The sequence below is a fragment of the Alosa pseudoharengus genome, unplaced genomic scaffold (assembly GCF_046254945.1).
Source record: "Alosa pseudoharengus isolate Yale_2024_CS ecotype anadromous, Long Island Sound unplaced genomic scaffold, YU_APseudo_1.1 YU_APseudo_1.1_scf_22, whole genome shotgun sequence".
NCBI lineage: Eukaryota > Metazoa > Chordata > Actinopteri > Clupeiformes > Clupeidae > Alosa > Alosa pseudoharengus.
The window spans coordinates 27,887,771-27,900,694 of NW_027468680.1; the positions used below are offsets into that span (position 1 = coordinate 27,887,771).

Here is a 12,924-nt window from a genome sequence, read left to right on the forward strand (position 1 = left end):
AATAGTAACGTTAAGTTGATCTGCTGACTTGCATCTTTCAAGTCTGTGTTGCTGAACTGCCTAACAGGGCAGTGAATCCTTTGGTCTGTCTGTGCCTGACTTGCTTACCAGCCTTTCCTAGACATCATACTTGACAAAAGTTGAGAGAAATATAGCTGCATATTATGTTTTATGCACGACAACCAGCAACAAATTGAAAAAGATAACTGCATCATTAAATGTGTTCATATTCGCACACACTTTATAGCAGCAACCTCTGTGAGGACCAGTGTAGACTGATGGGTGATTGCACTCTTCCCATATTATTTTAAAACAATGCAATAGTTATCCAGTCTCTCAGTCAAGCGTTAGTTGTAGATTAGTTACAGCTGGACTTATTTATATTTATTTATATTTTACTTATTTATATTTGTATAATATATATCTATATATATTATATACCAACAGATAGATAACTCAGTTTAAAGGAGGGAGGATTATAGTGGCAGCACTGGGAAAAAAGTGGTTACAGTTTGGCTCACAGAGTTCAGATAGGAGGGCCCCTTAACTGTCTAACCGTGGTCACTGGTGGCCTTTGTTCGTCAGAAGGTCAGATATGGGAGAGGGATCAGGAAATGGGTTTGGCAATACCAAAGACAAATCAATTTAGTAATCGTTGTTCTCACAGTTAAGTGCTGTTATCAGTCTCTTCTGGTTATCAGTGCAGGCTTAGCTTTGGTTCTGCCTGTGCCTGTCTACTACAGTAGTTTGTGGCTAAATGATTTCCAAGTCTCAAACACTCAGGCTTTAACATGCCTTAAACACATGCCATGGCACACATTGTCACGTTACATTATGTCAGATTCTGAAACATGTAGGGCTATTGATATATGGTGTCTAGGGGAAGATCAGGAGAAAGGGGAAGTGTTACACTCTTGCACCATACTAGTGTTTGTGTTGGCAGATGGAGTTGAATGATTACTATACAGTAGTGGAGTTGTGATGAATTGGTGTTCATGTGGCGTGGGAGGGTGTGTTAGATAACAGCGCTGCTGGTGGTGGTGGTGGTTAATCACAATGTGGTGTGTGATGGCCAGTGTGAAACACCACCGTGTCTGGCCCGTGCCCTGGCAGATGAGGAAACAGCTGGGTGGTGACCTCAGTCCTAGAGGAAAGAGTGGGAGAGAAAGTGCTGAGGTCATCATTACCTCACCACTCGGGCTCTGTTTATAGTCTTAGTACTGAGTGTGTGTGACAGAGAGGACATGAGAGAGAGAGAGAGGGAGAGAGAGAGGGGGGGAGGAGAGAGAGAGAGAGAGAATGAGGAAGGAATGACCAGGTCATTGATTTCTGCGGCGCATATTGTACTCAAAGTAATCAAAGCCAGGCCAGGAGGACTAATAGCTGGACAGACAGGCCATTCAGACTGTTGACAGCAACAGTCCTGTCATGTCCAATGCCTGACATTTGCTTTATAACAAGCAGTTCATATCATTTTTGCATATTTGCAAAATATTCAATTTTGTTTTATAACAGACTCATAGTGCAGCCATATGCTACATTACTGCTCCTCCTCTGCTGTTAGATTTGTGTGTAAAAGAGTGTTAATGGCTGTAGTGAAATCTGCCCACCTCAGCAGTAGCTGCTGTTAATCAGAGTCTTCCAAAGACAGAGCTGCTGAGGAAAGGCCAGGTGAACTCATTTAGCTTAACTCCTCACCAACACTCATTTGGGCTGCCATCTCACTTTTGACTGGCACTGTGTGCGTGCTCATGTGTGTGAGTGTGCACATGTGTGTGTGTGTGTGTGTGTGTGTGTGTGTGTGTGTGTGTGTGTGTGTGTGTGTGTGTGTGTGTATGTGGAGTGCGGGGGAACTCTAGCGTCTGCTGGCTGGAGTGTGCTCCAGGGTCAGAGCATTAATTCTGGAGTGGAGGAGGAAGGTGTGATCCCGGCCGAACTCATCAGGATTAAAACAGGCCCGCGGATTGATTTCGTCATCCGGCTAATCATAAAACAAATGATAAAATGACGGGTTTGCCATCCTCAGCATTTACAACTCACTGCTTTTACTTCCCATCACTGGTGTATGTGGCAGACAGGGAGGGGTCTAGAGTGGTGAAATACACAGTTTAAAAGTCAGACCACAATTAGTATGCAACCATAGCCTCCAAGGCCATTTTGAGTTGTAATGCATTTCAAAACATCACTTTGAATTATTCCCTTAGTGCCTGTTGGATCATGGGTGGTATTGAACAGTAAGAGGACGCTGGCACCATGCATGGGTGTGTATGTTCATTTGTGATGTGGGGGGTTGGTGGGAGGAGACGTGGGAAAGTGTGTTGTAGGACTGGAGCAATTAATCGATTAATTGATTGGTTTTCAATTATTACATTGATTAATCAGTTTGTTTTATTTTCTGATTGCAGCTTATTAAAATTAAGCTAAAATAAAAATGTCAGCTTCACCTACTCTATGTCCATATGACCATAAACTAGATACCTTTGGCATGTGGACAAAACAAGGCATTTCAGGACACAATTTTGGGCTATTGGAAACATTGATTCACATTTGACCATTGTCTGGCACTCTTATCGAATAAACAAATAATCGAATAATCGAGAAAATAATTGGCAGATCAGTCGAATATGAAAATAATGGTTAGATGTGTGTTGAAAGAGTCTTTCAGAAAGGCCGAAGGAGGGAAAGACACTCGAGAGAATCAGAGACAGGAGAGGATGGGGGAGGATGAAAGGAAGGAAGGAAGGAAGAACAGACAGAGTGGCTGAGAGGAGGAAAAGGAGGAGGGAGCCAAGCAATAGAGAGAGAAAGTTGGAGGAGGGGAGAAGAGTTAGTGAGGGATGGAGAGACAGAGAGTGTGAGCGAGAGAGGAGGTAGGCAGCTCATAAGAGAGGGATGGAGAGACAGTGAGTGAACAAGAGAGAGAGAGAGAGAGGGAGGTAGGCAGCTCATAAGAGAGTGAAGGAGAGCGAGGGAGCAGCTCATAAGAGAGGGATAGAGAGAGAGAGAGAGAGAGAGAGAGAGAGAGAGAGAGAGTGTGTAGGAGAGCGAGGGAGCCAGGCAGCTCATAAAGTGAGTGAAGCGTGGCGCGCTGTGAATCAGAGGCCCATAAAGCGGGCTGCTCTGCGGCAGAGGCCATTTGATGGGGATCAGCAGCTCTCGGGGACGAACCTCAAATCAGCAGTGGCACCAAAACAGCCCTGACCAGTGGACCAGGCAGACCGGCCAGCCGCCACCCACAGCCACCCGCTCCGCAACGCCACTCGTGTCCTCACTGCCCCCCACTAATCAGTATCCCTGACCTCGCCAGGCCTGCTCAGGTCACATCCATTCTCATTACAACCACGAGTGTCTGCCATCTCACCAAACGGATCATTATAGCCCGTCAGGGGTGAACTAAAATGCCCCTTCTTGAAGTAGGGATAAGTGTTTTCTCATCACCACTGTGTGTGTGTGTGTGTGTGTGTGTGTGTGTGTGTGTGCGTGTGTGTGTGTGTGTGTGTGTGTGTGTGTGTGTGTGTGTGTGTGTGAGAGAGACACAGGGTTCTCCCTGTGCAATCTAGGGCTGTGCAAGGGGCCACAGTCGAGCCCCGTGCTTTGTGTTTGTGTAAATCAGATGATTGGTTTGTTGTGCCGCCTGGTGCCAGCTCCATGAATCATATGAGCGTTGGGCTTTTTTGACAGCGCGCGTTTACACTCGGCGGCGCACGCGCTCCCCGAGCCAATAACCCCCCTCATCCGCCCGGGAAAAGGCCGTAATGAGACTTGTTCTTTTTTTTTATTTGTTTATTTTTTTAACAATATTTCTCTCTCTCCCCCTTTCTCTCTCTCTCTCTCTCTCTCTCTCTCTCTCTTTCTTTCTCTCGTCGTTGTTTGTTGGTCACGCTAGGTGGAGGCGGCCACGGACTCGGAGTCGGAGAGCAAAGGGCTGAGGGAATTCCACTCTGTCGGGATCCAAGTGGAAGATGAGAAACGGTACGCCGCCATTTAATTTTCATTCCTAACGCAAACACGCTCACCCGATAGAAACACCCACACGCCCAAATGCACGCTTGCCTTGTACATGCGTGAGTGCACACACACACACACACTGTGTACACATAGCCTTTATATTACTGCACACATATAGCTGGCCACTTCTTTGTCCCCTTAATGATGTTGTTTGTGGGTGTGTCTCGTGTGTGTGTGTGTGTGTGTGTGTGTCATCGTGTTATTAACCTCCTACTGACACACTTGCACGCTTGTTTGTTTTGAATGGCTCTCTGTCCAACATCTGATTGTGGGAGGTGAGTGCTCTGGTGACTGTTTGAGTGAGTTTGTGTTTGTGTGTGACACAGAAAAAACGTGCACACTTGAGCATGTGCACTTACGTGTTAAATCTGTAAGCAGCTGTATGCCTGTCCATGCCATAGTATAGTGTCCATACATGAGTAGTCGCACCATAGTTATGAAGATAAGTATTTCCGTGTGTAAAATGTGTGAGTAAATGTCCATTGTTGTGCATAAATATGTATGTCTGAGTGCCTCACTGGTACATATATGAGCCCCTATCTGTCAACCATATAGATATGTGTGGGCGACATGCCTGTAAATACGTGTATGAATGTCTATATTTGTGTGCTTGTGTGTTGATGACCATAGACGTGTGTGCATGTGCAGCTCTCAGGCAGTGCCTCCTGTGTCTGTGTGTGTACGAGGATGAACATGTGTAATCATGTGTATACACTGCTGCTCACTAATCCGTGTGTAGCTGCCCTTTTTAGGCAGTGACTCATTTTGAGTGTGTCCATTCATGTTAACGTGCTTATACAAAGTGGTGGTGCTAAAACACTCACACACACACATGCGCGCACACACACACAGACACACATACTGTACATACACAGACACACACAGACACACACACACACACACACACACACACATATTGTACACACACACTGACCCTCACACACACTGTCAACCAGCCTGTGTGTGCACCTGTGTCCCCTCAGGCAGGGCCGCTTCAAGCGCTCCAACAGCGTGACGGCGGCCGTGCAGGCGGACCTGGAGCTGGAGGGCTTCCCGGCCATGGAGGACAAGGGCCTGCAGTTCGGCGGCGGCTTCCAGCGGCACTCGGAGCCCAGCACGCCCACGCAGTACGGCGCCGTGCGCACCGTGCGCACCCAGGGCCTCTTCAGCTACCGCGAGGACTACCGCACGCCCACCGAGCCGCCCAGCCCCCAGCGCAGCCCCGAGCCCTGGCTGGAGCCGCCCACCCGGGACGCCGCCTCGTCCCCGTCGCCCGGAGGAGGAGGAGGAGGAGGAGGAGGACTGGGGACCGGGCCAGGGGGGACTCAGGTGGGGGTGGGGGGCGACTCGGGCCGGGCTTCGCCCTCGTGCCGGCGCGACGGCAGCTTTTTCATGACGCTGCTGCACGCCGAGACCAAGAAGATGGAAGGGTGGTGCAAGGAGATGGAGGCAGAGGCGGAGGAGAACGACCTGTCGGAGGAGAGTGAGTACCAAAGGAGAGAGAAAGTGGCTCGGGGGGTGATGGGATTGTACAGAGCCTCAGTGGGAGTTGGTCCTCCTCTTGCCAGGCCACTTAGCAGAGTACAAGCTTAGTTTGGGTGGTAAATGTTGAGGAACGAGTCCATTATTTATGACTTTTTGATGTATTATGTGAGTTTTTCTTTTATGTTTGTATTATTATTTAATGTGTGTATGTGTGTTTCAAGTGTGGTCCTAAAATGCTGACAGAAGCAATTTAGTGTGAGTGTGTGTATGCGTGTGTGTGTGTGTATGTCTGTGTGTGTCTGTATGTGTGTGTCTGTATGTGTGTGTCTGTATGTGTGTGTGTGTGCGTGTGTGTGTGCATGTGTGTGTGTGTGCATGTGTGTGCATGTGTGTGTGTGTGTGTGTGTGTGTGTGTGTGTGTGTGGTGCGTGTGTGTGTGTATGTGTGTGATACAGTTAAGCAGGATTTGAATGTTGTGGGACAGCTCGAAGGTTGTTATTTGTGTGGTCTGATATGTGTGTGTGTGACTGTGTGTGTGTGTGTGTGTGAGAGAGAGAGAGATGTAGTTAAGCAGGATTTGTATGTAGTGGGACAGCTGGAAGGTAGCTGGTTGTGTGGGCTTTGTGCAACTTAATATACACCTGTTTGTGTGTGTGTGTGTGTGTGTGTGTGTGTGTGTGTGTGTGTGTGTGTGTGTGTGTGTGTGTGTGTGTGTGTGTGTGTGTGTGTGTGTGTGTGTGTGTGTGTGTGTGTGTTTAAGTCCTAGGGAAAATCCGGAGCGCCGTGGGCAGCGCTCAGCTCCTCATGTCTCAGAAATTCCAGCAGTTTTACTGGCTGTGTCAGCAGAACCTGGTGAGTAACATCTTTTACATTCATCCCTCTGTCACCTCCCTCACTCACTCTCACTCACTCACTCTCACTCACTCTCTCTCTCACTCTCTCACTCACTCACTCTCTCACTCACTTACTAACATACAAACACACACATACACACTCTCCCTCTTCATTTTCCTCTAGTTTTATCAGTCTCACACTCACTCACTCACTCACACAGGAGAGCAGGCATTTTACCTTTTTCAATTCTCCCTGTGGATCTCTCTCTCTCTCTTTCCTCCTATCACACTGACTACGCTCTATCTCTCCACACATCTCCTCCTGCTGCTCTCTGCTCCTCTGCTCCTCTGTCTCTGTTTGTTTCTTGATGTTTACATGTGCTGCTGTGTTCTTTGTTTATTGTGTGCACAGTTGGCTTCCATGGGTATGGGTTAAAGGTGTGGTTTGTTTGCTTGCTGCTGGGTATTGCCTGGTTACTATCTTGAAAAGAGACGTCTTGACAGAGTGGTAGAAATGTTCTTGTAAGCAGCATGTGATTGCAATTATGTGTTGTTTAGCAGTCTTGGTACAGTAGCTTTAATGGAAAATTACAACCACATCATAAAGACGCAAGAGATGAAGAAAGCAAAGTACTAAATGAATATTGATCTGGACTCACAATCTCGACTGAGTGAAAAAGTGACCAAAGGTGCGTCCTTTTGATGCTTTTCATATAATGTCTGTCTCCAGCACTCAGGTCTGGCATGCTGGATGTGGAGGGTAGACCATAATCATTCATATGTTCATGCTTTATGAAGGGTCTAGACAGATCTCCCCTGTGCATTTGCAAACCAATTTTACCCCTTCCTCCCTCAGCCTAGCCAAATAAGCCATATCTTAAATTGGACCTGTCTAGAATTGAGACAAATTGAATGGCCATTTTTTTGCCCTCAGCAGCAAAAAAAGTCTTGTTCAGATAGGCTTAAAAGTGCATGGGTCATGTAGTCTGTGAACATAAACACTTAAATTGAGTTCTCCTGCCCTTTTCTTTTTCAACTCCAAAGAGACGCCTCAGTCGGAAAATCTTACATAACGCATGGGGTCTCAGAGCTTGTGAATTTCCTCCATTCACAAAGGCGTCTGTGAATAACATTGCAAACACTTTCAAAACATGGATTTCGGTCGATTTCAAAAAGTGACGTTGGCAAATAAGAGGCTTAGGAAGTTGTCTAATTATGTTTGCCTTGGGCTGTCATCCGTTTTTTTTCTTTCTCTCTTAGAGAAATCCCCGACAGCCAACTTTTACCAGTTGTTTCTTTCAAACACTTTCACTCCTTCATTCCCACTTTCTCTCTCTCTCTCTTTCTCTCTCTTTCTATCTATCTTTATCAAACATACTCTTTCTCATTCACTTGCACACATACGCACGCGCGCGCGCACACACACACACACACACACACACACACACACACACACACACACACACACACACACACACACACACACACACACACACACACAGATCCATACATATACAAACACACACACACAAACACACACACAGACTTGCTTTCTCAAAGTATATGTATTTGAACTCTCCAGAGGTGCCTGGGGGATTAAGCGCAGTGCTGACAGCGTCGTAGCCTCAACTTTTCCCAGCATTCTTGAGGATGTCAGCAGGAGCTGTCAGAGCTAAGAGGGAGTGTCAGCTTATGTCACCCAATGCAGAAAGGTCAGGGGTCACTCCTACAGCTGCAGACTCCGATGGCAGAGGTCTCTGAGCAGGGCAGGACTGGCTGGGTCAGTGGTAGACAGGCCCGTAGCTATAATCTCCATGACCGCTCCATGACTGTTCATAACTTACTTTTCACCACTCAGATCAACTGCAGAAAAATGCTGTGGAAGCTTTCGCTCTAAAGCTAGCCAACATGCACAAACCCCCAGCATACTGATTGACACAAATCACAGGTGCAGTGGGGAACGTCAGCACTTTTGCTCCATGAGTTTGTAAGGTTATCATACCAAACACAGGTGTCCACTAAAATGTTTATATGTTGTGCCTGTTAATAATATTTTAAAGCACTAGATAAATAAATTTCTTTTTGAATTCTCATAAAAGCCATCCATTTTGATATTCATAGAGCACTGTTGGGAGAGTTTGTATTCAGCGCTCCAATGTGTGATTTAATGGAAGGCCCACACAATGCCACTTTCACAGGCTCTGCAGATGGAGAGGCTCCTGGAATAATAGACCCATCAAAGCTCCCAAATTTATTTGTCCTCGCAAGGCCAATGATACCCCCACCGCATGAATCACGTCATGCACACCTCAAAAATGCCCAATGCACGCTCTCACTAACAGCTCTACGACCCAGTGTTTACCACATGGAGACCAGGGCGCCCAGCCTAAATGTCAAATTCAGTTACACTTTCCCCCCCTCCAGTTCGGCCACTGAGAGGTCAGTCGCTTCGCACTCTCTCCTCTCCCATCAGTATTCGCTGCTCACTCTCCAGTATCTATTCGCCCGGTGAATTGCCCTGAACTCTCCTCAGATGGGACGCGATGGTCCTTTGGTAAAGGTTTGGCTGCAGCGCATGAATGAGAATGCTCTGAAGGCAGCACTGCAGCACCCCCAAACTTGCTGCTGTCTCAGCCCTTGAAGTGCCTGTCGGACAGGACCCTTTGTGTCATGCATTCTGAGCAGTGGATCCAACCTTACTGCCTGTCCTCTCTCTCTCTCTCTCTCCTCTCTCTCTCTCTCTCTCTTTCACTCACTTTCTCCCTGACACTCCCTGACTCCATTCCTAATTCGCTGCGACTCTTGTTGATTGTTGGGGATATTGTCATGCGTTGCCGCGGCGCCATACGTGCCACAGATAAGATGGAGAAATAATGAAGTGGCAAATAAGCTGGAGCTGCCGTGCGGCCGACACTCTGCATACCAAGGAGAGCCAAGCCCACAAGAGATAGGGAGATAGTGAGATGGCTCGGCGTGCTTGTTTTGTCTGATTTGTACATCTGCTGACCAAAGAATCCCTGTCATCTTTGAACGAGTCTACTTCAAGCTCATGAAACCTCCTTTTAGCCTTGGGAATCAAGTGCTGTTTGAAAAAAAAAGGAGTGTAAATTTTTTATGGAGCTCGGCCAACCCCTCCCGCTGACCTCAGTGTGTGTTTCATAGAATAAGAGCTTTTACAATTCATCTGTGGGAAAGTGACCTTCAGTTCTCCAGGAGTTGGCAGTGGGAGGTGATTTGAATCGACAATATTCCTCCAGTCTGCGTTTTTTTGTACTCATCAAGTGGCAGATGGGGCCACCTAGAGGGATATGACAGAGATGCAAGGCAGCAAGGAGATGTTTCATAACATGTACATACACAAACACACACACGCACGTGCAGACACACACACACACACACACACACACACACACACACACACACACACACACACACACACACACACACACACCTTGCATTCATATCATGGCATTCTCTTTTATTCCATGTATTTTTATTTAGTTTAGTACCGGTATTTAGTTAGTGTTAATGTTACTATTATGCTGTAGTGGTAAACTGAGCTCTCCTAGCAAATGTCCTAATCTCTTGTAGTCTGTGTTTAGACCTCATGATATATTACAGGGCCACACAGCGGTTACAGTGAGCATGTTTGTCAGCATATTTTCACCTTGCGCACTGAACTGCTAACCCTGTCGTGCCCTTAGCAGTAAGCCCACTCCCTGTGTGTCCATGTCATGTTTATACTCTGTGACCGTTGCTGTGTGTGGAGTCCAGAGGTCTGACCGCTGTGCATGCTCCGCCCTCAGGACCCCAGTGCCATGCCCAGACCAACCTCTCAGGACCTGGCCGGATTCTGGGATCTCCTCCAGCTCTCCATCGACGACGTCACCTCCAAGTTCGACGAGCTCCAGCGGATCAAGAGCAACGACTGGAGGCCTGTTGAGAGCCCCGAGAAGAAGGTGTGTGCAGAAGACTGGGTAAACCAACGCTCATGACCTATCTCTGTGTCTCTGTCTGTGCTCCGAGGTTGGTGGAGGAGGTGTTGACATCACATCCTGCACTGCTCCATTAAAAGATTGTAATGAAATTTAAAAAAAGCAGCTTTGCAGTTTTATACGGAACCTGTGATGCATTCATTTGAGACTCTGTTTTCTGCTCTGTCTCCATTGTGTCCGTCTTCTGTGTTCCCTTGTCTCTCTTCATCCCACTTCTCCTTCTTTCTCTCTCATTCTCTTCTCTTCCTCCTCCTCTTTTCCCTGTGTAATTCATTTGTCCCTGTGTCTTTCTGTGCTTCCATGCCCTGTGCTCTTGCGTGTGGAGCAGTTGCCACCTCCTGTACCAAAGAAGATTCTGCGAGCGAGGAGCGGCGTGACGCGGGAGAAGTCCCTGGACCTGCCTGACCGCCAGCGGCAGGAGGCGCGTCGTCGGCTCATGGCCGCCAAGCGGGCGGCGTCCTTCCGGCAGAACTCCGTGTCGGAGCGGGCGGACAGCATCGAGATCTACATCCCCGAGGCCCAGACACGACTCTGAGGGCGTAGGGGACGAACGGGTGGGGTTGGGGGAAGGGGTCAGGGAGGGGTGGACCGGCAGGAAGGGGGAGGCAGAGGATGGGCATCTCTCCACACACACTCACACACACACACTCCCCCCATCTGCGGCACCCTGGTCAGCTCTCCCCCTCCGTGTCTCGGCCAGCCTCTGTGTCCTTATTTCAGGCTGCTCTCACTGTTCCAACACCTCCTCCTCCCGCCCATCCCGTGCAATCTGTTAATATGGTTCATCTTCAGATGTTAGGGGGAAAAAAGTACTAAATGTGCCATAGCCGGTAGTTCTACTTTTTTAATTTTATTGCGTTTTATTTTTTGTGAGAGGTAAAATGTTACATTTCCCGTGGGGATTATTTAAGAGAAAATCAATGACTCACAGAATGGAATGGGCGGTTGTTTGGTTGCTGAAAGCTTCTTTTGGAAGCTCTCCTCTAGAAACTGCACAGGTGTATCCATTTGGGTCAGCATTTGCAAAGTGCAATTTACAAAGTGCAGCTTTGAAATCCACCAGCAACCGTGGTCTCAGAAAAACCAATTAGCTTGGTGCCCAGTTTTGTTGGTGGGGAGGGGGAAGTCTAAGGTTCTCAGAAGTTATGACTCCAAGGTTTTTTTTGCCAAGGTTTTGCGATTAGAGAGGCAGTTACATTACAGTCAACCCCTCCCACACATTAAGTCCATTTTTAGATGGTTTTGTTTTGTTCGTTGTGAACACAAAACATGTTGTGGATATTCAATGAAGTGGGGAGAAAAAAAAAACATTTGAAAGTGCCAACGCTTAAAAATACCTCAATTGTGCATGTCATGCCATAGCTTTAGGCCAGTCGGAGGAAGTCATTTCTTCTGAAAACTCCTTGGCTACCCTCTGTTAGCCCTGGTGTTTCAAATGTTGGGAAAGGCAGCCATATTTCCCATTTCCTGTTACTTGAGCAGCCAAATCCTTTTGGTAGATAGAATTGGGAAATATCTGCGCCACACCTGACAACTTGTGCCATAACGTATAACTCTAATCTGAAAAAAGATGTACATTTAATGATGTATGCTTGAAGCTAAAACATGCAGGTACTGTGCCAATATCTCATTTGTTTTGTACTATTTCATATGTCATTCCATCCCAAAGGATTCATATCATTCTAAGGACAGCAGCAACAACAACAACAACAACAACAACAACAACAACAACAACAACAGCAAAAGGTTTTTGGGTGGTGTTTGCTTAGATATTGAATTCAAAAATGTGTAAAAAATGCATTTTTGCACTTTTCCTCTTCTCTTATTATACTCATGTTCGTATTTCCAAGGGAAATGTATGTACTGAAGTTCACAATGATATTGTTGCAATTGAATTGCAAAGGTGTATATGACTTTATTTGATTAGTGTCCTGTCTCTGAATGTCACCAGAAACACTTGCCTCAAATCAAGAAGAAGGATTCAAACATACAGTGCAACAATAGTGGTCAGTAACTATGAACAAATTGAACAATACAAGTGCACTAGTCTTCAGTGCTATATCATACCCCGAAACAGGCAGGGCTGTTAGCGTTCCCTTGGGTATCAACTATTACGAGATATCTCGGTGACAATGCACAATATTATCAAGTAGACAAATAGCAGAGCTGTCTCGTCTAGATTTTGCTGTTCGGTTTAGGTGGCATCAATAAATAATCCCTTTGTAGGCACTAAAGACTTTTATTCAGCATCTGACATCTAGGATGATTCCCACACAAAATAATGCTGGAGTGTTGCTGAAATGGAGGACTGTGCCATCTAATGTAGTTTTGCTCAGCAGATGATGAATGAGAAATCATTGTGTTTCTTTGAACGCAAAACTCAAAGAACATTATGCATTTTCCACTGCTTTAGACCTGCTAAAAGAAGTCAGGTTTGGTACCATAATCTGGACGTCAGATGAAATGTTTGTTTCCCTTTAGAAAAAAAAGCCATTACGGATTTGAAAGTAAATCAGTGTGTGTTGGACTGCCCTGGCACCTTCAGTGATCCTTATTGTACGGAATTTATGCAACAGTGCATCTTGGCTGCCATGTCAGACTTG

At 46.6% G+C, this 12,924-nt stretch overlaps 1 protein-coding gene across 1 annotated transcript in view; it reads left to right on the forward strand.

Annotated features, from left to right (window-relative positions):
• The window catches only part of dlgap2a (discs, large (Drosophila) homolog-associated protein 2a), a 60,242-nt gene extending 49,386 nt beyond the window's left edge, over positions 1 to 10,856 (forward strand). The window contains exons 8-13 of the mRNA XM_076300018.1: positions 3,887 to 3,972; positions 4,992 to 5,262; positions 5,338 to 5,491; positions 6,254 to 6,345; positions 10,133 to 10,303; positions 10,647 to 10,856. Of these exons, the coding sequence (XP_076156133.1) occupies positions 3,887 to 3,972; positions 4,992 to 5,262; positions 5,338 to 5,491; positions 6,254 to 6,345; positions 10,133 to 10,303; positions 10,647 to 10,856 (984 nt within the window). The remainder of the gene's footprint in view (positions 1 to 3,886; positions 3,973 to 4,991; positions 5,263 to 5,337; positions 5,492 to 6,253; positions 6,346 to 10,132; positions 10,304 to 10,646) is intronic.
• The last annotated feature ends 2,068 nt before the right edge of the window (positions 10,857 to 12,924 follow it).